Source organism: Protobothrops mucrosquamatus, unplaced genomic scaffold, assembly GCF_001527695.2.
Source record: "Protobothrops mucrosquamatus isolate PMUCROS unplaced genomic scaffold, P.Mucros_1.0 scaffold1122, whole genome shotgun sequence".
In the NCBI taxonomy this organism is placed as follows: domain Eukaryota; kingdom Metazoa; phylum Chordata; class Lepidosauria; order Squamata; family Viperidae; genus Protobothrops; species Protobothrops mucrosquamatus.
Window position 1 is genome coordinate 62,041 of NW_015387340.1, and position 24,741 is coordinate 86,781.

General features: G+C 41.8%; 1 protein-coding gene across 1 annotated transcript in view; it reads left to right on the forward strand.

Annotated features, from left to right (window-relative positions):
- The first annotated feature begins 4,018 nt into the window (after window positions 1–4,018).
- Window positions 4,019–24,741, forward strand: part of FIBCD1 (fibrinogen C domain containing 1) — a 75,509-nt gene continuing 54,786 nt past the window's right edge. Inside the window, exon 1 of the mRNA XM_015820336.1 lies at window positions 4,019–4,228. Coding sequence (XP_015675822.1) covers window positions 4,019–4,228 — 210 coding nt within the window. The remainder of the gene's footprint in view (window positions 4,229–24,741) is intronic.

The following is a 24,741-nucleotide window of genomic DNA, read 5'->3' on the forward strand; positions in this document are numbered from 1 at the left end:
TAAGAAAGTAATGCCTCCTCAGAAAAATGGCAGATCTAGACTGATAGTAAACAGTGCTATAGGTAGTCCTTGGCTTACAACCATAATTCAGCCAGGATAGCGGTAAGTTGTTGCAGATGTACATTGAGGCATCTTGTAACCAGATTCAAAGTTATGACCATTTTTTTTACAATGTTCAGTGAATCCAGTTGTTCAGTGAATCCAGTTTTTCAATATGTCATAAGTCACTTTTTTTTGTGCCATTGTAACTTCAAGTTTCAATAAGACGTGTTAAATAGCCATGCTGTAATTTGTGATTTGCATTCGGCCATAGGACTTTTGCATCAAAACTGGTTATTTTTAGCCAGGTCCTTCCTTGAAGCGATAACCAGGCTAAAGCCCTCGGGCTAGTGACTGTCAGGGAATCAAAAACGAGGCCCAGGTTGTCAAATTAATTGACTTGTGTTAAATCAGATCAGTTTTACAACTAGATGTTGGATTAATTAGACCAATGAAGGATGCTAAGTACGTTTAATTTGGCTACCTGACAAGACAACCAACGAGATTCATTTCAAGGACGGGGCTAACAAGATGACAGAATGGTGAATTAATCAACTCAGAATCTGACATTGGCAACCCACAGAAACTTTGGGATAAATAGACATATTTTCAGAAAATTCGTGAGCTGCAGTCCTATTTAAAGAAGGAGGGGGGGGGGGAAGATTGACAGGGTTTCGGATTGACCAGGACAGTCTTATGAATTATCTGCAGGAGATGAAAATTGGAAGATTTGTTTTAGCAAGACGCTTCGAGCCCCGAAGACAGGATTTAACAAAAAGATGGTCTGCAGGTTCTCCAAAGCCACCATCTCCTATGAAAGAGGCTTCTCAGCCTTTGGAAGGAAAAGGGATGTGGGAAACATCTCAGAAGGCACTCTCCTTAAGTTTTCCAGAGATATAAGAAAAGAAGGGGAGAGATACGCTCAGCTTTGCAAGATTCTGTTAATGTAACCTGACGATAAACAGAAAGTTGCGCTTCTTATCTGGACTATCTTGCGATGCCAGAGTTTGCTTGGTTTCTCCTTCTGATGTCCTGTCCAATTCCTGTTCTGACGATCCCCAGCAGCTCTGGCATCCTAGCTAGGAACTGAAAATCACTGTTTTTTTTACATCAGCCAATTCTTTCCTCCACCCCAAACTTCACAAGTCAGCTGAGCACTCCTGGACTCCAGAGCTTAGAGGCAAGATGGAGATAAAACAAGTGTCTGATCAATGCAACCACTCTGGATTTCGAAGCCACTGGGCCTTGCCTGGAATGAGATCAAAGGTTTTTGGTGCCGCTTAAATGAGCAGTTGCTAAAGACATTAGCATTCACAAAGTCCTCTCGGAACAGAGGGAGAAAAAAAAAATGCCTAGGAAAAACGAAGACCACAAAAAAGCCATCTTAAATGAGGCCCCTCAATCTTTGCTTTAGATAGAAAGAAGGCAACCGTGTTGAAGATCTTGAAATGCTCCAGAATTGGCTTTCTTTTCTAGAGCACGATTCTCGCAGCTCCCATTTTCTACGGTGCACAGATGGCAGTTCTCAATATTTCAGACAAATGGCCACTCGAGAGATTGCGGCACTGCCATGGCAAAAAGTCAGAGGCTTTATTTACCGATAACCACATTGCCGGCGTGTCGACACCTGCATCCAGGCGGTGCAAACAGGGGCTCTAAACTAATCCAATTTCACCATCTGGAACAATCCAGTTTCACACGGCACCTCAGGGAGGAGAACAGTTTTTCTGCATCTGGATCTGGCACATGAGTTGGAGATTTTATTGGATCCCATGAGTTGGTTCATCACTGGGAAGGGGTCTTCTGGAAAAGCCTTTGAACAGACTCTCCAAATCCACAGAGCTCTGGTTTATTTATTATTTATTTTATTAGACTTTTTAAAAACCTCACTTTTATTACTTTATAAGTAACTCAAGGCGGCAATCGTACATGGAACTCTTCCCTCCTCCCCATACCAATTCTGTGAAGTAGGTTGGGCTGAGAGAGGGGGAATGGCCCAAAGTCACGCAGGTGATTTTCATGCCAAATGGGGGACTAGAACTCACCGTCTCCTAGTAATTGGCCCAGAGTCACCCAGCCAGCTTCTGTGCCTAAGGCAGGACTAGAACTCACTGTCTCCTGGTGATTGGCCCAAAGTCACACAACCAGCTTTCATGCATAAGAGAGGACTGGAACTCACCATCTCCTACTTTCTAACCTGGTGCCTTACCCGCTAGACTTTATGCAAGATTGAAATGATTATAATTAGTTATTGTAACTGTACCACATTTTTTATCAGCAAACGGTTGAAATAATAAAACAAAAATCTAGGAACAAAAATTGAATACACGGGAATGGTGACACTACCATTCTGGAGACAGACTGAAGTTTCAGCGCTCAGGAAATGGGTGTATTCAGGATGAATTCACGGGAAAGAGGTAAAAATGATCTTATTTAACTACATATTGGAAACTATTTCTCAGCAGTTAAGAGCAAATTGGGATACATTTTTCAAAGATTATATGGGCCTAACCAAACTGATGCTTTGAAACGACTTCTTAAAACAAAAGAACCGTTCTCTCTAACTATGATAGAATACAAGTCTTGATTGCCTTATTCCGTGGACACTTCTGGTTTTGTTTCAAGATGTTTCTTGCACAAGTTACAGCTAGTCCACAACTTAGCAATAGTTCATTTAGTGATCGTTTGAAGTTACAATGGCACTGGAAAAGGTGACTTGTGACTGTTTTCACGCTGTTGCAACGTCCCCATGGTCGCGTGATCAAAATTCAGACGTTTGGCGACTGACTCATATTTATGATGGTCGCAATGTTCTGGGGTCATGTGATCCCCATTTGACAACCAATTCTCCAAAGCACCTGAGGGCGGGACAAGAAGCAACGGATAGAAACTAGTCAAGGAGAGAAGCAACCTGGAACTAAGGAAGAATTTCAACTTTTTTGAACCAGGAATGTTGACACAGGTTTAGCTCTGTTTTTGGTCCTCAACCTGTCACTTTCCATCTTAAGTGCAATCGTGAGCCACTGATCACCCTGGATCAGCAACCAAGGAGTTAAAACAAACTAACATCAAGGATCACTTCCTGCTTTCCAGGTAATCAGTTCCCAAGTTACCCATTTTACGTGCCTGTGTTGGGTTTTGTGCCTAGTTTTATTTATGACCGTGCTAATTAAAGCACCATTTCTGCTCCAGAGCTACATCTTTTCGGCATAAGCAGACATGATCCATAAAGACTAATATCAAATTAGCCTGAAAAGGGATGTTACCATCAGGAGTTTTAATAGAGATTTACTGATTCCCTGGCTTCCCATTTTGCTTATTCCTTGACATTTGTAAAGTTCAGGTTTACACAATAAACCCAGATTTGGAAGAGAGAGAAAAAAGGAAAAAATAAAAACAACAGGAGAAACTCGAGATATTATTTACACTCTGTTTGCCATTTTCTGCTTGGATAACGTTCCTGCCCACTTTTCAAGGGATCCTGCTGTGGGATCAAAGTTGGGAGCTGTTTTAAGAAAGATTTGGAAGCAGAATTTTCACTGAAGGGAAGAGATGCTGTTGAAGAGAGAGCTTAAACTGAAATTACAAAGCAAATTTCATGCATGGGAAACTGCTGCTTTTATTTAAATTTTGTAGACAGGGCAAGGGGAGATACCACTAATACTGAGAGCTGGGGAATACAATTTAATCCAAGTGGGAACAAAATTTACAGATGCAGATAGTCCTAAATGAATTTTGTCCCGTTTTACAACCTTTCTTGCTACAGTTCCTTCCTTCCTTCCTTCCTTCCTTCCTTCCTTCCTTCCTTCCTTCCTTCCTTCCTTCCTTCCTTCCTTCCTTCCTTTCCTTCCTCCCATTTTTGCAATAAGAACCATACTGCAATATAGGTCTGGCTGAGCGCATCTGTGCCTTGTCCCAAATCTCCGAGGATAGGCTTGAATCTGAATTTTCCTGCTCCTCATCCATTGTCGACACCTTAATGCCTAAACTACACCATCTCTCATGGGACTCAGACAATGCCCTGGATCTGTTTTCCAATGGAGAAGTCATTGAGGAGCAGACAGGATTCTCAGAGACGAAACGTCAACTCCACAGAAGCACCGAGCCCTCTCTGTCTCCTGCAACGCTCAAGTCGGCTAAGAAAGACCCCCAAGAGAAATTAGAAAGTTTCAAAGCCCTGGAGAACAAGGTAGGAAAAGAAAACACTGGAAATGCAATGAGAAATAATGGTCTAGGTAGGCAATTATTTTGCATTGCTTCTCCAATGTTGTCTTGGATAAATACACTCCCCGTATCAGACTAACCTTTGCAAAACAATAAAATAAAATAAAAATAAAAATGGTAGAGAGATAGAAAAAGCTTCCAAAAGCGATGGACATCCTGCAGATGGACATGTTCATGTTGGAGACTTTTATTAGCTTCCCAGATGCTTTCAAAGAATACAGAATACATGCTTTCAAAGAATCCTTGCCTTATAACCATTCATTTAGCGACCGTTCAAAGCTATGACAGCATTGGAAAAAGTGACTTACAAGTCCTCGCACTTATGACTGGCACAGCATCCCCATGGTCATGCCTTAAAGAATGGGAGCAGGCAGTTTCCATCCGCTGCTTCTCGTCCTGCCCTCAGATGCTTTGCAGAATAGCTTGACACACCCCCCTCTTCTTTGTGGCAGCCCCTCAAATTTTGGAAGGCTGCATTCATTTGATAACAGAAAGTCATTTGAACGTGCAGGTATCCGAATCTTGATTTTAATCACTAAGGAGCTTATAGATAAGAGTGTCTCTCCATGGCCAGCGGTGTTAGTTCAATGTTCTCCTTTGATTTTTTTTTTTTAAAAATGTATTCTGTTGATAAAGAAATTGGCAAATTTTGCTGAGTTTCTCTGTTCTTTTGTCAAATACATATTAATTCTTAGCAGGGTTGAAAATGGACCTCCGTGAAATTCCCAAACTGAGACTTGGCCAAAATTGTCTTCCCCTCTGCACTTCAAGTGGTACAGTCCAAGAGCATCCTTTCTCACACACACCCCAGCCTCAGTCCAGAATCTCTGGTCCTTGATCCTACTAACCATGGAGTCGATGGCATTAACAGAATAACAGAGTTGGAAGGGACCTTGGAGGTCTTCTAGTCCATCCCCCTTCTCTAGCAGGAGACCCTATGCCATTTCAGACAAATGGCTGTCCAGTCTCTTCTTAAAAACCTCCAGTGATGGAGCACCCACAACTTCTGGAGGCAGGTTGTTCCACTGGTTATAATTGTTCTAACTGTCAAGAAATTTCTCGTTAGTTCTAGGTTGGTTCTCTTTAGTTTATTTCTTGCAGGAGGTTTTTTTGGAGGTTTTTTTCTCGATTCCCTTGCCCATAACTCACAGACACACACACACACACACACACACACACACTTAATAACGAGCTAATGTGCATGAATGAATAAATACACCTTGGTGATGAGCAGATTGCTGGAGTTTCATAGTGCAAATGAACCACTTTGCTCCAGGCTAACACAGTGTGTGTAAAAAAAAAAAAAAAAAAGAATTACTCAGATGCATTTACCAGAGAGGTTTCGCCACCGTCAGCAAGACAAGATTGAGGGAATCGGAGAAAGGCTTGACATGAGAACAAGAATGCACTAAGGCAGCTTCTGAATTACGTTTGGTCTCCAAAGAGAAGCTAATCCTGACGGGATCCGGGCAGAATCGACAATGAAGTAGCATCAGCCAAGTGCTCAATCTTCACTCCCTGCGGCCTGTCTTCCGAGCAAGTGAGAGGCTCTGAGCTTTCCCAGGTTTATTCTTCTTAAACACAGCGGTGGACAAAGTGAGGCAAGGAGAAAATGTTGTTGTGGAAACGAGAGCAAAGGGAAGGCAACACAGCCCAGAGTCCAGAGAAGTTAAAGCCTCGGTTGGTACAGGAATGGAATTGAGAGATCCGATTCACAAGGGATTGGCTTAAATCTGCAAGGCGTATTGAGTTTGAATGAATCTGGGCTTCTTTCATACAGGCATTTTTAGTAGCCAAGCTAGATCTGGCCAGTTTGGACCCACGACTGTTATAATGTCATTGTTAGCAGTTACTAATCAAGATCAAGAGTCTTTAAGAAGAAAAACCGGACGGTCGTTGGATACGATTAAATAAAAGAATACTTTGGACCTGTCCAAATGCAAAGTCAGAGTTTCCAGGGATGAGGGACGTATAGACAGTCCTCTCCTCCCCTGTACAGGTAGTGCTTGACTTACAACCATTCAATTAGTGACCGTTTACGTTATAACGGCATGAAAAAGGTGACGTATGACCGTTGCAATATCCCTGTTGAAAGAAAAATCTTCATCAGGGTCCAGTCCAAGCCGGGAATAAACAAAATTGAGACTGCTTTGGAAAGAAGGTGGTAGTTTATTGAAGAGCAGAGCCAGACAGAAAGATGGTTCGTTATGACTGTTTTGCAATCATTGCAATATCCCCATGGTGAAATGACCAGTGTCGGTAGGGGGGGGGAGATGATGTCACAGAGGACAGGACCTATGGCAGGAAAGGGTCTCCCCTTGGATCCCACCAGCCAGAATTCCTTGGCAGACAGGATCCACAACATGACCCTTCTGCCAAGGTGAGTCGACGGGCCAATCCCATTGGAGTGAGACAGTTCCTCAGAATTACTACATATTATGTAGACAGCCAGCCGCAAATGTCTCCATTATCATTGAAAAGACACATCACTGGATCATGGGAAGGTGGTTAAGAAGGACACGCCAAAGAGCCCCCCCCACCCCTAATTCCTTTCTTGTTATTACTCATCTCCTGGGCTTCTGTGCCATTCTCCCATTGCCAGCTCTGAGCATCAGACATACTGCTTTTCATAAATCAAGCTAAAACCAAAATGACAATCCATCAATCAAGTTGGAAAGAAGCCGAAGGACAGCAAATCAATAGAGCTAAACACCGGGGATATCAATTGCACAAGTCAAAGCTTTCCAGTGTCGGGGGAACAATACGATAACACTTTGCAACCAGGATGCGTTGGAAGAGCCAAGTTTTAATGGTCTTTCTTCAAAGCAAGAGGGCGGGAGTTGGGTAGCTGAGGAAACACTGTTCCATAGAAGCTGGAGAACCTCTGTGAAGATTTGCGTCCATGCTCCATGGAGATGACCATCCATGAGAGAAGGGATGGGGGAAAAAAAAGGCAACATTGCCAAATCTTTGAATGAAGAGGAATTAACATAGGGCAAAATTCACTTAACAACAGAAATTTGGGACTCCAGTGTGGTCGTAAGATGAGGACTATCTGTAGTGTGAAGGACATTCTCCCAGGATACTGGGCAGATATTTTTCCTCCTTGGGAAGACAAGGTTGCATTCATTGCCCCTTGTACGAGTCTCTTTCAGCTTTGGTTAAGCAAACCTGCACGCCAACAATTCAATTTATCTAACATGAAGAAGAGAAGGTGGAAAGGTTTCCTGCAGCATGCTCTTTAACAGATGGCCTTCACGCCCTTCAACCTGATCCAGCTTCAACCGGGGCAAGGGCTATGTGGGAAGAGTGTATAAATTACAAAGGGGGGGAGCAGAAAGATTTTTGATGGGGACGGAAGGCTGCTCAGAGGGAAAACAGGTTAACGGGGCTACGTTTCAAGCAAAAAAACAAGCATTGTCATAAATATTAAAGGAATCCTGGCTGGGCTTTGATGAGAGTAGAATTAAAGCTTTTTTCCTTCTGCCTCTGCTTAAAAAAAAACATGCATGTGGAAATAAACACAGAGAAAGAAAAGTCTGCGTTTGCAGGACCTGCCTTCCAAAACCCACAGGTAATCCTCGGCTTGCAACCGTTCACTTCATTCAAAGGCACCGACAGAAACGACTTACATCCGATCCTCACGCTTATGACCATTGGGGCGTCCCGTCCCCCCCCCACGGTCACATGATCACAATTCAGGCGCCTGGTTGCAGGATCCCAGGGTCATGTGATCGCCATTTGCAACCTTGCCACCGGCATCCGACAAGCCAAGTTAATAGGAAAAGCTGTATTCACTTAACGAACACACGATTCGCTTAGCGACTGCAGTGATCGGCTTAACCACCACGGCAAAAAAAAATAATACATTAAAATCACTTTAATATCACTTCACAACTGCCTTCCTTAGGGAGGGAAATTCTGCAGATAGTTTTAATAGGATTGGAGGTGCATGTTGCAAAAGTGGTAGGTCTATGCCTCTCTCTCTTTTGTTTTTGCAAAGCTATAGAGGTAGTCCCAGACTTATGACTAGGCAGGCGGGGCAGAATCTCCGTTGATAAGAAAGGCTAGGTTCCCCCCTCCCCAAACTGGATAACGGTAATCCATTGGCTCACCCCCAAGATCTGCTTAATTTCCAATGCAATGCACCCTCTCGAGAAGCAGTGATTAGGCAAGCAAGCACATCTCCCATGACAGGGAAATAAATTCTGATGAACTTAATTCATTGCTTCGGTCCAAAGGATGAGCTCACGGACCCTATTTTTAACTCTGTTGGATGGCGGCTGTTTGACAACGGATGGATGTATTGATCCTGCTTTTCCTCAAGCCCTTGTGAAGGCAGCAGATTTTCTGTCCTCGGGACCCTGATCTGATGACAGTAGCTAATATTACAGCAGCCTTTACTGTAAGCGAGGGATATCTGATAAAAGTCTTGTGATGGAGATTAACGGGACACATTTCAACAACCTGTTACGTTGATGACTTTGACGTTTCTACCTTCTCCTGACTACGCTGCTCTCTTTATACATTCAGAGAATACCCCGTGCAGCTGTTGTGAAGCTCCAGAGGCTGTCAAGGGGGGCTGAATAGATTAATCTAATTCAGATGCATGCCTCCGTTTGTTAGGCGGTTTCATCACATATTGTGTGGCAAAGTTTTTTAAATAGTCGCTGCTTTTCCTGGGATTGTAAAGAGGCAGCTGCTTTCAAGAGTCTTTAAGCATCTTCTGAAGTGCATTTTTCTTTTTTTACTGCTGGTGCATAAAAACTTGTGCAACCAACAATCCTTTTGTTTTTTGTGTCCCAAGAGGTATTTTGAAGTTTTGTAGGGCCTAAACATGGCATCTGCTGCCAGCTCTTGAAATTGTAGGGAAATAAGGCAGTTGCTTCCAAGAGTATTTAAGCACATTCTGAAGTGGGCTTTTTTTTTAAAGCCAAATTCAGCTTTGCCACAATGCTGGCAAACAAGGCATGCATAAAAAAACCCACCGATTGCAGGAAATGACTTCCTCAAGCCTTGTTCATCCAGCTAGAGTTCCAATCTCACAAATAAATGCCGATTAAAACGGAGATCAGAAGGAAAACATGAAGAAATCGCTACCAATCCAGCCATGTAGAACTGAATCTCGCATGACCTGGTGCCTTTAATAAAGATTTTGATTTTTGGGGTGTGTGTGTCATATTATTGTAAAAATAGTTTTCGTTTCTGGGCTCCAGGTGCAAGCAAAGTTTGAAACTCGGACGTGTATCCCTAACCTAAGATTTCTCTGGCCGAAAGAGTTTTTCCAAGGTCTTTTCAAGTATGACCTAGTCCAGGGGTAGTCCACCTTGGCTCTTTTATGACTCGTGGACTTCAACTCCCAGAATTCCTGAGCCAGCTAAGCTGGCTCAGGAATTCTGGGAGTTGAAGTCCACGAGTCATAAAAGAGCCAAGGTTGACTACCCCTGAGTCTTAGTCGATTCTGGAGGTATTGGTTTTAATTATCATTCGGTTATAAAACTAATTTAGGAAGAAGAGAGAAGAAGGAGAGAAAGCTCATGCTGCAAACGTAAGATCTTATATCTTGGTTTCACGCACATCCCTCTGCCTGGAGATCACAGTGGTTGTTTTTTTCCCCCATGCAATTTCGATTCACGGTTCATCCCCAAGCTTTTAATGTGCAAAGTGTTTTACATCCGCATCTTCCCGCTCGTCTCTGTAGGCGCTTCTCTGAAGTGTCCCTTTAATGTTTCCACCCCCTCTGTCTCTCCGACTGGCAGAATTTACTTTCAAGGAAGCAACATTTGAAGAAGGAGAAAAAGGAGGAGGGGAAAAAAACCAAGCCCACTGGAAACTGGTCATCTGGGAATAGAAGCGGTTCATTGTCTTTTCTTCTTCCCCCCACTGAAATACCGTTAGTCCTCGACTTACAAACGTTCAATTAGTGACTTTCTGAGGTTTCGACAGCCCTGAAAAAGTGACTTACGGACCAGTTTTCACACATAACGAATGTGGGAGCATCCCCGTGGTCACGTGGTCAAAATTAAGATGCTTGGCAACTGGCATGTACTTAGGACGGTTGCTAGGAACGTGGCAGATAGTAAATCCGGGAGATGTCCAAGGCATGCAACTGCTTGATAGCCTTCCATTTTTACTTTTTCTTATTTGTATTATTTTTTAATATTTTTATTTGCATGTATTTATTTATTTGTATTTATTTTTTTAATTATTTTATTTTATATGTATCTCGCCTTTATTCTTTTTACAAACAACTCAAGGTGGTGAACATATCCAACACGCTTCAAGGGGTGGAAGATTAATTGCTAAATGGCTGCATGGATACCGATTTCTTTGTTGTTTTCTTTTGATCTCTGTTTTAATCAGCATTTATTTGGAGATGGGTACACTAGCTGGATAAACAAGGTTTGAGGAAGCAATTTTTTTGCAAGCGGTGGGTTTTTTTTATGCATGCCTTGTTTTCCAGCCTTGTGGTAAAGCAGAATTTGGCTTAAAAACAAAAGCCCACTTCAAGAACCTAATTTTTGTAATTGGTTTTTTTTTTTGCTGCATTCCTTGTTTTCCAGCATTGTGTGAAGAACAGTGTTTATTCAACTTTTTTTTAAAAGTATTCGCAACATGCTTAAATGGAAGACTCTTGAAAGCAGCTACCTCATTTCCCTGAAGGGCAAACTCAGGAAAAAGAGGCAGCTATTTTCAAGAGCCAGGAACAAATGCCACTGTTTAGGCCTTCAAAACACCTTTCGGGAACCAAAACGCAAAATACCGTCCAGGTTTTTCCATTCATTTAGTATGGCAGGCAAAAACTTAACTTTGTGGGTATTTATGCACCAGCAGTAAAAAGAAAGAAAAAAGAAAAACAAAGAAAATTGAGGCATAAAGACCAATTCAAAAAAAAAAAAAAAAAGCACATGTTTTTCCTTCCAGGGTCATTTAAAATTTCATCTGAGGTTTTTATGATACAGTTCAGGCAACCCTCAACGGAACACAAAAATGCAATTCCCCCTTCTATTATTTTGTCCTTTGGATAAATGTTGCCCACTTCACCCACGCCCAAAGAGATAGGTGGGCTAATTCACTTTTAAAAAAACACATTAAAATAATGGCCTTTGGGGTTGTTCCTAGGACACCAATGGGTCTTTGTGGGAATTAAAACTTTCAGGCCCAAATAAAAATAGAAAGCTGCCATTGATTGTTACGATATCTTTTCAAACAGTCGAGCGTCGACGGAAAAAGAAAACAGAGGGAGAAATAGTTCCTTATTGATCTGATTTGCCATCAGAATTGGCTGCCTTTTCTGCACTTTCTTTCTATCCCTTGATTTTCAAAAGAAAGTCATTTGGAAGCCAGCACAACTGGCATGCCAAATTTGTGACTGCAATGAGAATAATTATCTAACTGCCTTTGCTTTGGCTGTGCAAGCACCAGGAAAACCAAAGGAATTCAGAAGAAATGAATGGCCTGGCTAAAAACTCTTGCTTTATTCCTCTCTCTCTCTCTCTCTCTCTCCCCCCACCAGTAAGCAGAATTTAATACAAAAAGGGACAGAATTCAGCTATTATTGTTCAGAATTCCAGCTGCTCTCAACGTAGTAGACTTGGGGAAAAGCAGAATTTTTTTAAAAAAGGGTGCATATCTATACAATGATGCAGAAATATTGTGGACTAACATTCTGATGAAACCACAGTTATTCCTTACTAGGATTTGGGGACAAGGAATTGGAAATGTGGAAAATTAATATGTCTATTTTCTATATCTCTATCTTTTATATCTCTACATCTCTCTCTCTCTCTCTCTCTCTCTCTCTCTCTCTCTCTCTCTCTCTCTCTCTCTCTCTCTCTCTCTCTCTGTCATCTGCCTGTCTCTCTCATTCTTTGTTGTCTCCTATGTATCTGCAATCAAAGAGACGAGGACCTGTGGGGAAATTTAAAGGAGAGGTTACCCTTATCCACCAAAGTATTGCTTGGATCTTTGCCAGTTATGTTGATTCTCAGACCCCAAAGCTCCGCGAAAGATTAAGGGCTGTGAGTAATCACAGCAACGATAATGGGTGATAATATGACTCATCGGACGCATCCAGGCTACAAAGAATATTGATTGTGGGGAAAGCACGAGGCCAATAAAGCATTCGGGCATTGACAAAACAATAGTCTTGCTAAGTGGCGTGTTCACACAGCCCACTTTTTATGGCGTTCCTATGTCGCGACTTGTGGTTACAACAATACACTCATTTACCTACACAATACATTTAATCAGAAGAGTGAATGGGTGACTGGTTGACTTTGTGCTGCAATAAACCATTTTCACCATTCAGGGTGCTCAAAATCTGTGTCTACATTGGTAGCCTTGTGGATTGTGTGAATGCAGCTCATTTAGTTAATTTATGATCAGGTACCCTGTGGGAGCTCAGAAAATGTACAAATGTAAGCACTGAATCTATGATATTGAATATCAACACAACCAAACCAAAGAACTAAACAATATTTTCCACAGCCATCCCTATAAACTCTGATCATGGCTAACGCTGGCCTACCTTACAGGGCTTAACCGTACAATGCAAACAAAGGTATGTTTATCAATTATTTCATTTATTTAGCCGCCCATCTCAATTTTACCTGACTCTTGCAAAAAAACCCACCCCTAAACCATAAAAATACACAATATAAAACATAAATAAATACGAAAAACACATGGTAGCTGGGCATATACCTTCCAGTTTTGATTGAGAGAGGTTGTCTGTTTTTCTTCCACACAAAAAAACACATTGCAGCTGTGCTGTAGATCACCCCGAAGCAGTTGTGATAAACATTTGGTAGAAATATAAATCTTGCTCGGTGGAAGCATAAAGAAAAGCAGAACCATCTCAACAGAAGGGGAAGGTGGTTTAACTGCCTTCAGACTAGCATTGAAAGAAGGATTCTGACAGGCACATCCAGAATGCTAGTCTAATGCTAGTCTGGGCTAGAAGACCTCCAAGGTGCCTTCCAATTCCATTATTCTGTTATTTTCAATCGTTTTACACCAATCCAAGCAGCTGTTTACTCTAAGATTTTCATGCTAATATAGTTTGACATCTAACCATCAGCAATTTGCAAGAATGGGTGCAGAAAATACCCAACGCCTATCTGAAGGCTTGCTGTGAGATGAGGTAGACAGACTGACAGATAAACCTCAATGCATTGCACCTCGCTGTGCTTCTATTTTCTTACCTTTCATATAACTTCTTTCCTTCAATATTTATTTATTAAATTTATATGGTGATGTTACTTGGTTTGGATAATGAAACGTCTGCAAGAAGACAACCAAGCACAGAGAGCACCAAGGACCCCTCATTAGATAAAAAATCTTCGTCAATTGGATTTGACGGAAATTAGAAAACCTGATCAGGACCCTGGACAGCGCTTTCCATCCACGCTCAACACCCAACTTCTGATTCATTTGATTTGATGAATTGCATTGAGCGAGATAAGGTGATTCAGACTGATAAAATCTCTTCTTGCCTCGGTTAAAAAACAACCAGCAAAGTGGGTTGTGATTGGCACTCAATTTGATGCAAAAAAAAATAATCCTCAGAGCTGTTTAAAGATTTAATTTGGAAGAGGGAGGCAATTGATTCTTCTCCAGAGAGAACCAACTGATCAAAGCCTCTCACAAGCCCAAAGAGTTTGGGATCAATTCTTAAAAGTCTGTATTTTTGACTATTTGTCAAGATGGAAATGGTTAAAAACAAGATAGCAATGGGACTCTAGAATAAAAAGACCTAATGGGTGGAACATTTTAATGCTAAAATCAAAGTGAGGTGTTTTTTGAGCTGGGTTGTTTTCTTGCAGACATTTCATTACTCAATTAGGGGATTTCAACAGTGCACTGATGATGTTACCTAGTTTGGTAATGAAATGTCTGCAAGAAAACAACTAAGTTCAAAGAGCACCAAGGACCCCTCATTTTGACCCAGAGCTACAAATATCCTCCTTTATTGGTGAAATCAAAGCTTCAGAAAGATGACCCAGACATTCTAACCAACACTGAATGTGTTTTTCACAAAGATTTGACAGCTGCCTGCCCACATCAATTCAATTTGGATTGTCTCCTGAAGCAAGAGTCCTGATTGCATCTTTTAACTAATTCTGTGATGCATGACCACACATGAGAATAATCTTATAATACACAAATTACCAGTCTTGATGTAGCAGGAGAAGAGACTGAGCTGGAAGGTGGAGTTAAATACGTCCCCAGTTTGGAGTCGCTGCGCAGTGAGAAGAGACCCAAATCTGCCCCCCTCCCCCCGAATTCTGTTGATCCTTACCTAGAGCCAATTTAACTTTGACTGTTAGTTGACTAGATTCTTCTATTTGAGGTAGCAATAATAAACTCTTCTGTGCTTTGAACTTAACAAATGTTGCTGGTTATTTGCACCTCCTACTTGTGGGAGGCTACGGTGAAGAGCAAAATGAAACCATCATAGAGAAGAGGGTTTTATTTTTCAAGAGAGGGCAAGCTACAACGATGCAGTGTTCAACAGCTCAGATGAAGCAGCCGAATGGAAATTAAGAAAACCAGTCCAGAGATGGTGGAGAAAACGGATGCCTTTCCCAAGAGTGGGACCGAAAGGCCAAACGGCCAAGCGATGAAATGAAATTAAGTAAAGAAACAATTAGGCGTGAGAGGAATGGTTTGGCAGCTTTTAGTCCTCGGGACAGCTTCCCATGGGAAGCCGAGAGAAAAGGCTATAATCTGAGCTATTTCAAGCAAGGCTTGACCAAATACCGCAGACCACATCGGAAGAGGATGTTTGCTGGGGAAAGCAGGCGCTGAGCTGCTCAGAAGCATCAGAACTGGAAGGAACCCTGAGGAGCATCAAGCAGGTCCTTCTGCAACATGGAACAAGTGAAGAAGAAGATTGGGGGGCCTCAAAGAATAATAAGGCTCTAGAAAACAGAAATAAGGTACACAGTGGGAAACATTGTGTATGTTTGGTCTAGTGGTAAGGGCACCAGGCTAGATACTAGGAGATGGTGAGTTCTAGTCCCACCTAAGGCATGAAAGTCAGCTGGGTGACTTGGGCCAATCATCAGGAGACGGTGAATTCTAGTTCCAACTTAAACATGAAAGCCGGCTGAGTGACTTTAGACCAATCACCCAGAGACAGTGAGTTCTAGTCCCACTTTAGGGAAGGAAGGAAGGAAGGAAGGAAAGAAGGAAGGAAGGAAGGAAGGAAGGAAGGAAAGAAGGAAGGAAAGAAAGAAAGAAAGAAAGAAAGAAAGAAAGAAAGAAAGAAAGAAAGAAAGAAAGAAAGAAAGAAAGAGAAGGGAAAGGAAGGGAAGAAGACTGATTTTAGATGATTTGCTAGCAAAACTGAGTGCTCCGTGTATGAGCTTGCGAATTGCAAAGTGCGCACATCTGGCCCGTAGTGAAATCCTGAAGAATCACACTATATTACATTTTGCATCATGCAAGATATCCTGCTTTCTAAAACACCGCATGGCAATTTGCTGAAAAGTTTGACCCTAATTTGTAGGTGTTTTTGTTTACACGCACAGCTTTTTAAAACAAAACAACAACAAAGAAATGGAGTTGCTAAAAGAGAAGAACACTTAATCAACCCTGGAAGAGATGTTAACATCGTTTTGTTAAGATCCAAGGAGACACAAAGAACAACAGACTTTCCGGAGGCAGATATGGGGAAATATTCAACTTTTTCTGAAAAGAAAATGGGACAACGCAGCGGATTGTATTCCTGTTACAAGTTCCCGGCAGTCATCTTTGATTTATATGATCTGAGAAGCTCCTGCGGGACCGATCAACAAGCAGCATTGTTTACTGCCACAGAGAAAAAAGGACATTTGGTCTGTTCTCCAGTTCTGAGAACAGTCACCACTGAGCTTTAAAAAGAAACCTGCAAAGATCTTTTAGGAGCCCAGCTTTTTGCTAATGGAATATGGGTTGCAGATATTGGAAAGACACAACCCCCAAAGTTACCGTCTGCTGACAGGATCTAGCCAGACAATTACAGATACTCCTCAATTTACAACCAATGTATTTTGTTTCCTTGGGGGTTTTTTTTTGCTCCTTTTCAGTGCTCTAAATTGAGCATTGCTGGAAAAGCAAAGACCGAGTACAGAATAATAACAAAATAACAGAGTTGGAAGGGACCTTGGAGGTCTTCTAGTCCAGCCCCCTGCTCAAGCAGGAGACCCTATAACATTTCAGATAAATGGCTGTCCAATCTCTTCTTAAAAACCTCCATTGATGGAGCACCCACAACTTCTGGAGGCAAGTTGTTCCACTGGTTAATTATTCTAATTGTCAGGAAATTTCTCCTTAGTTCTAGGTTGGTTCTCTCCTTGATTAGTTTTGGAGAATAGGTTGACCCCCCTCTCTTCTTTGTGACCCCCCTCAAATATTAAAAGCCTGCTATCATATCACCCCTAGTCCTTTTCTTCCTTAGACTAGACATGCCCAATTCCTGCAACCTGTTTTAGCTTCCAGTCCCCTAATCCTCTTTGTTGCTTTTCTCTGCACTCTTTCAAGAGTCTCAATATTTTTTTTTTATATCGTGGCAACCAGAACTGGATGCAGTATTCCAAGTGTGGCCTTTAAAGTGGTACTAACACTTTCCGTGATCTTGATTCTCTCTCTCTGTTAATGCAGCCTAGGACTGTGTTGGCTTTTTTGGCAGCTGCCGCACACTCCTGGCTTAAATTGGTTGCCCACTAGGACTTTAAGATCCCTCTCTCTGTTACTGCTATTGAGCCAGGTACCACCTATTCTGTACCTGTTTTTCTTGCCTAAATTAGGAAGCTTACTTTTCTCAGCACTGAATTTCATTTTGTTACATACAGCCTAGTATCTAAGTGTTCAATGTTCATTCCTTCCATTGCCACATCCTAAAATTCAAATTTTCGGATGTCTAATCCAAGTCCTGTTTATTCCTAAATAATTCCCTGTCTTTAGTCATGAGACAGGGGCCTTCTCTCCAGTGGAAATTCAGTTCTAAGCAATCTTCATTGGACAAACTGGAGCATTTTCCTCTCTTTTGTCCAAGCCCCCCCACCCTCTTTTTTTAAAAATGTTTTGATGTATTGATTCAAATCAGCTTTCTATGATTAGATCTTCCATTTTAAAAAAAACTCTGTGGGCTAGCATTGTTTTATCACTTATGGTTAACACAAAAAGGTACACAAATAATATCCTTCTTCTGAGTGTTTAATCCTTACATCACAAAGACAACCTCGCCCCCACAGAAGGAGATTCAGAAAGAAAACAACCTCATTTTGCAAAAGGACCAAAAGAAGAAGAAGAAAAAGGGGGAAAAAAACCTTATTCAAAATCAGGAAGAGTAAACATTTTAGCGGCTAGCGTTTATGTAAATGTCTTAATGGTTATTTACTTTCTTCCTTTGGTATCTGCATCCTTTTATGTGGAAACATGAAACTTACCGCTGTGTTCCATTTAGCTGTCACTCAGATAGAAACTGTTTAAAAGAATTGGGAGTTTATGTAAGGAACAGAGACGAAGCTGAAGAAGCTTCCTGGATGAGAAGCAAAACGTCTTTCAAAGGAAAACAAGAAAGTCCAGTTGCCTGGTGAAAAAGGCACCTTTGGGACAGCCCAACGGCGAGATAGGGAGCAAATACAGGCAGTCCTCGACTTACGACCACAATTGAGCCGATAATTCCTGTTGCTAAGCGACACAGTTGTTAAGTAAGTTTTGCTCCATTTTACCACCTTTCTTGCCACTAAGTGAATCACTGCAGTTGTTAATGGTTGTTAAGTGAATCCGGCTTCCCCATTGACACAAAAGGGGATCACATGACCCCGGGACACTGCGACCGTCATAAGTACGAGTCAGTTGCCAAGATTCTAAACCATGGGGATGCTGCAATGGTCGTAAGTGTGAAAAATAGTCATACGTCTCTCTTTTCACTATTGTTGTAACTTCAAACAGCCACTAAAACGAATGGTTATGAATTTAACAACAATTTAACAAATAATAATAATAATAATTTATTTAGTTTATTCATATAAACTTACCCAATTTATCGCCTTGGCCAAGAGGGTTGGTTTAGATGGCCTCGAAGATCCCTTCCAATTCTTCTTTCCCATGGATTCAGGCAGAATGTATTTATATCCTGAAACAAGCGTGCATTTATCAAAATTCTGAAATACAGTCCAAACCTACACACACACACACACACACACACACACATATACACACAGACAGACATCTATATCAAGAAAATGGCAGGTATTAATTTTCCTTGTCAACAATGTATATATTAGGAGCACATCCAAAATGCTCAGGGAAAAAAAACCAGTATGGAAAATTACACAGATTGGAACTATATTTGCCCAAGAGTTCAAGAAAGCTTTTTTTTATTTAAAGCAAACCAATGCAGAAATTAACGCTCTCAATTTGAGGCTAAGAAAAAAAAAAGGCGAGAAACTGAATAAACCATGGGCTAGCTAATCGCTTAATTTCTCGGGAGTTGTACGTTTTAATTATTTCCCTTAACTATTTTCATTCTGGATTTCTTACAAAAATTCTTCAACCTTCACTATAGCGTACAGTTTTGTTCGCAGTGCTTTCTAAAATATTTTCCTAATTTATGTCCCGTGCAGCTGGCCCTAGATAAATGCTGCTTCATAGACTCATTTTGCTAAATATATAACAGAAAAAAGCTACGCAAATTTTGGACCGAAGAATGATAGCCGTGTCAAGCTCTATTTCTTGTCATTTCGTCAATACTACCACATAATCTATTCTGAGCCACGCTGATCTTTTGTTGTCACAAAAATCTGGGGCTTTTTTTGTAAGACTCAGGGAACGTAGAGGTCATCTAACCAAACCTTTACTCAGTGTGGGGTGCATTTGAGCATCCCAAACAGGAGGAGGAACAAATAGCCGAGAATCAACCTTGGGTTTAACCCACATTTAATGGTCAACTTTAATGATTTGATTATGTGCCATCAAGTTATTTTTGATGCTTAGCGAGCTCACAGATAGATTTTGATGTGATGATCTACTCCTAACCTGCTCTTCTAAGATTCCCAATGGTGTCCCATCTCCATTGTAACTGAGTCCATCTACCTTGCTATGGTCATCCTCTTCATCTCTTTCCTTCCACCTTTCCCAGTGTTATGGACTTCAAAAAAAGCTCAAAGATCAAAAACTGATCTTTGCATTGATCAGTTGATTGATTATGTGCCATTAAGTTGGTGTCCACTCTTAGCAACCCCATAATTTTTTCCCATGAGGGTCTGTCCACAACCTGGTCCTTCAGGTCTTCCAGTGATGTTCTCCTTGCTGTTGCATCTGAATCCATCCACCTTTCCTTCCACTTTTCCCAAATTATGGAGTTCTCTGCGGATTGTGTGGCTTCCCTGAATAGAAATGAATGGATGGAGGGATGGAAGGATATAATATAAGAAACAAAGCACCACAGACCTTGCGGACGAGCTCAAAAGAACAATCAGAGGTAACGTGTACAATAAATGTACAACTTTAGCCATGGGGAATAGCTGGGGGTGAATGGTTGTGAACAGGGAAGGCCGTTTCGGATTAAAAAAAAAAAAGATGGATGGGCTTCATCGCCAGAAGTTCCTTCCTCTCCAAAATCCTCGCCCAGCCTCTCAGTTCTGCTCGTGCACTTTCAATTAAGCCGTGGAATTAATCTCACACAACAGACTCGGTGTCATGATTGTTGCCTTTTTTGGGGGGAAAATAATCATTTGCGATGGAACTCCTAATTACTTTTTCTGCAGACGCTCAACGAAGGGAGGGAGGGAGGGAAGGAGAGGGAATGGCTTGTGAAAAAAGTGGGAATGAAAATTGGAAGGGCTCAGCAGTTTTGCAGAGGTGTCAAGGAGAGAAATCTTTTCCTTCCTTCCTTCCTTCCTTCCTTCCTTCCTTCCTTCCTTCTTTCCTTCCTTCCTTCCTTCCTTCCTTCCACACTCATTCGCTTACTTACTTTCTCTACTCTTTAGATCTTGCTTCGTTTGAGGCAGAGAAATTGTGTGGGATTCTTGCCCTTTTAGGGCAAGAGATATGTGGATGTTCTGGGTTTGTTTTTTTTTTTCATTTTACCAGCCTTTCTCCAGCCTTCTGCAGCCTCTCTGGCTCCCCACCCATTCTCTTCCATGTTGGAAAGGATAAAAAGCCAGTGAGGCTGAAGAAGGACAGAGTGATGGAAGAGACCATCCTCTCTCCAGCCACTTTCATTCTCTGTGGTGCCCCACCTTCCTTCCAGACCCAAGAGACTGGCTTCAGAAGGAGCGGTCCCCAAGGAGAATTTTTCAGTTGGGGAAGAGCAGCCAAAGAGGGTACAAGGACACAGAGATGGGGATGCTCTCTCCATCCATTTGCCTCTTCCCTGGCTTCTCACCTTCCCATACAACCTAAGGAGAGACCTCAGGATGGACAATATCCATGGGACCTGCCAATCCCCACATTTTGGGGAAGAACGTTTGAAACATTATGCCCTTCTAGCTCGTGGTTCTTCCCCCTGGAAAGAGGAGAGGATCTGGCTGGGGTGCTCCAATAATTTGGCTCCAGATTGTGAACCATCTCACCCCCCCCTTCAACTTTCTGATGACCCCCTTCACAGGGATCACAATGCTTCTGGCTTAGATCACAATTCGTTCATCTTGACTGCTCCTTTTCTTAAGAAAAAAACATTTACAGGAGACATAAGTCAAAAGAGGATATATATTTTTTTTCCCAAGAGAAAGGAACAGAGTCTCAGTTAGTAGCCATTTTCTTAGCTTTTGGTCTTGGGCGCAGCAGGCTGGTGGAAGGCAGCCCAGAAGTGAGGAAAGAGGGCAATGGAAAAAGCCAAAATCTTGCCTGCCTCAGTTTCCCATTAGCCAGTCTCACGGCATGTACAAATGAGGAAGGATGGTCTTCTCCCTCTTTTAAATCTGTCCCTGCAGCGATCTCCCCTTTTTTTTTTCATGATTATTTCTGAACCGGCGGCCCACTTGCTCTCGTTAAATAGAAAAAGAAAGCATAGTTAAATTAAATTGTTAGCTGTGCTTAACAATTGTGTTTGGAAAGAGAACAAGAGAATAAATCCTTAGTGGTTCTAATGGGAGTGGTGGTCTTCCCTGCACAGACCCCACAATTCCTTTTTTTTTTTTTAAATTAACTATTGTCCGCAATTGTTTTTTGTTTTTTTTTTATAAAATCACCAGATAATGAGTTCTTTTCAGTGGATGGTCAACCAGCTCTTTCTCTTTGGCTGGGAAAAAAAACACATTATCAAGAGCTCTCTTTCGCGGGCTTTCTAAATAGCCTCCTGAAAGTTCCCAGGTTGGGTAGACAATCATTTTTTTTCCCTTCTGGCTTTCAGCTAGTAAATGTTCCTCCCCTCCCTCTTTTTTTCTCCCTTTTGTGAAAGAAAGAAACTCAAGAGGGCTGCCCCCTCTCCTCCACACCTAAGATGAATAACACAATCCCCTATCCCTTCCTTAGGCCTGTGCTTCCCCTCCCCCCCCAGGGTAAATTTTTATTACGAGTTTTACAAAGAACATAATTAAAGCCAAACTAATAAATGGTGAAAGTAGTTAGGAAAGGAAGGAAGATGAAAGAGGGGGGAAAAGCAGAAACTGCAGAAAGAAAGAAGAAAAAGAATGAATGAAAGAAAGAAAGAAAGAAAGAAAGAAAGANGGGGGGGAGGGAGGGAGGGAGGAAGGAAGGAAGGAAGGAAGGAAAGAAGGAAGGAAGAGAATAACAGAACAGAATAACAGAGCTGGAAGGGATTTTTTTGAAGGTCTTCCGGTCCAATCCCCTGCTCACATTTTTCTTACGTTAAATAGGATTTACTCTATTCCACACCAAAGTTCAATAATACAGAAATGCGCCCCATTTGAGAGAGAGAGAGAGAGAAAAAAAATCACATTTAACAGGATTTTTCAGGCACCCTTAGACGTTTCTTCAAGCAGAGATATTTGTTTTATCGACTGATTGAATGGCGGTTTTATAAGCTCCTTCTATCCCACAGGCTCACCTTGGCTTAGAGTTTTATAGAAGATTCTCCCCCTCCCCAAATATTGATAATCCCACCTTCACAGAATGGGGGATGACACTCTCAGGAAATCAAATGATCTGGGGGATAAATGAGGTTAAAGAATAATAAAACTGACTTGGAGAAATAGAAGTCCTATTTATCAACAAAATGAGCAAAGAACCGTCCACAAGCACCCTACCGGATGGTTGCAAAAAAGCTCTTTTAGGAAAAAAGAAAGGTACGGTAAGCACTAAATAACTGCTTGCTAAAGAAGGCACCAGGTGGGAGATGAAAGTTATCCCTGTTTCATTTAGGACCACTTTGGAAGCTTTTGGAGGAAAGGCTTTTATAGGTCAATCTGGATGGGGAAATTTTGGGCCAACTTCTGTGAGATAAAATAGCAACTCCCTGATTAACAGACAGCAAAGTTCAGGACCCCAGGCAGCTCCAAACACATCCTGCTATATCTTGGACAGAAGGATGTTGACTTAGAACATAGAAAAACAGGGTTGTAAGGGACCTTGGAGGTCTTCTAGTCCAACCCCCTGCATGAACAGGAGACCCTATAGTACCATCCCAGTCAAATGTCTTTCCAGTCTCTTCTTGAAAAGCACTCACAACCTCTGGAGGCAAGCCATTCCACTGGTTAATTGTTCTCACTTAGCCAAGTGGAGCTGTCCAAATTCTTAGGGGTTAATTACTTATTTATCATTTATTTAAAAGATTTGTATAGCTCCCCACCCTAGAGCAGACTCTGGGAGGCGCCAATCATAAAACAAGATTTTAAAAACCATGCAAAAACTACTAAAACCATAAACATTAAAACAACAACCAAAAATTAAAAAAAATCACTTGGGCCAAGTTAAACTCCCAACATGCAATCCCCTCATCCTATCCCAGCTTTTGGGGGAGAAAGTCAGATCTTCAGGGCTTTTGGGATGAGTAGGGGAGAGATATTCCATAGGCAGGAAGCAGAAGACACAATTCCTAGCTCACGTAAGGTGGCAAAATTTAAGGGAAGACCTTGCCTAGGAGCGTGTCCACCTTGGTAGGATCAGTAGGTGTCCTTATGGAAAAGGGATCCTGCAGATAACCTCATCCTATACCATATTTGGGGGGGGGGGTGGCCTAGCAGTTAAGACACTGGGCTTGTAGACTGGGAGGTGGCAGTTTGAGACCCCAGCACCATGTGATGGGTTGAGTTCTTGTTCCTGCCTCAGCCAACCTAGCAATTTGAAAGCATGCAGATGCGAGTAGATAAGTAGGTACCACTTTGGTGGGAAGGTGCACTTTTGGCATATGGTTATGCTGACCATATGACCACAAAAGTGTGTTTGGACAATGCTGGCTAGGAAACGGAGATGAGCACCACCCCGTAGAGACGGATACAACTCGATAGGAGAAATGTTTATCTTTGACATAAAACCTCAGACTTTTTACTTTTCATCACACACAGGTCTATGGGGCAGGCCCACACTCCATCTATGACATACTAAGAGTTTCAACCACAAAAGACAAGATAATAATTAAAAAAAAACTGGTTCTACCTTGTGTCTCATCTGAATGTTCAGGCCATTGAAGCAGAGGAACCATCACAAATCACAACCACACCAGGAATTGTTTCTGACTATGCCATGCTAAGGCACGAACCGCTAAACAGCAAATAGAAATTGGTTATTAGTTCTCTCGTAAGCGCTTCCTTTCTTAATTTTAAAATCAGTATGCTGCCTTCCCTAGCCAAGTTTCCCCCTAATTGCCAGAGCCTCGCTTCACAAATAACAAGAACACACTCTACAATTTGAAGCAGCACCTAGGAGGAGTTTTCAGGGGCAGATGCAGACCAGGATGTTTTAACTGCTTATTCCAAGTAATAAAGATCTTCTGCTGCAGACTGAAGCAAATTGACCCTCTTTATAAATCAGCTCCAGGGATTAAATTTTACATCTCTTTCCGAGAAACATCCAGAGCTGTTAGAAGCACATTTAAAGAGCATGTGGAAATAAGTTATATTTTCTTTGATTTCGCTTGGATGTGTACAGCAAGATCTACCTGATGTATTTCGCTTTTAACGGGGAAAAAAATAGCAGAAAAAAATATATATTTTTAACATAGTGTTGCTAATGGGTTGTGGTGGGGTTTTCCCCATTGTGCTATACACAAGGTCATAAAACTAGAATGAAAAATGCATACCATCTTCAGATGATGATTAGGAATGGGTGGTTCTGTCAATTTTGTTTTCCTCAAATTTCTCATTTTTCTGATGACGAACTGCAATCTGCCCCATTTCCCCATTCATATAGCTGCAAAATTTTTAACAGAGTAACAGAGGGACCTTGGAGGTCTTCTAGTCCAACCCCCTGCTCAGGCAGGCTGTCCAATCTCTTCTGAAAAACCTCAGTGATGGGGCACCCACAACTTCTAGAGACAATCCACAGAATAAAAGAGCTGGAAGGGACCTTGGAGGTCCTCTAGTC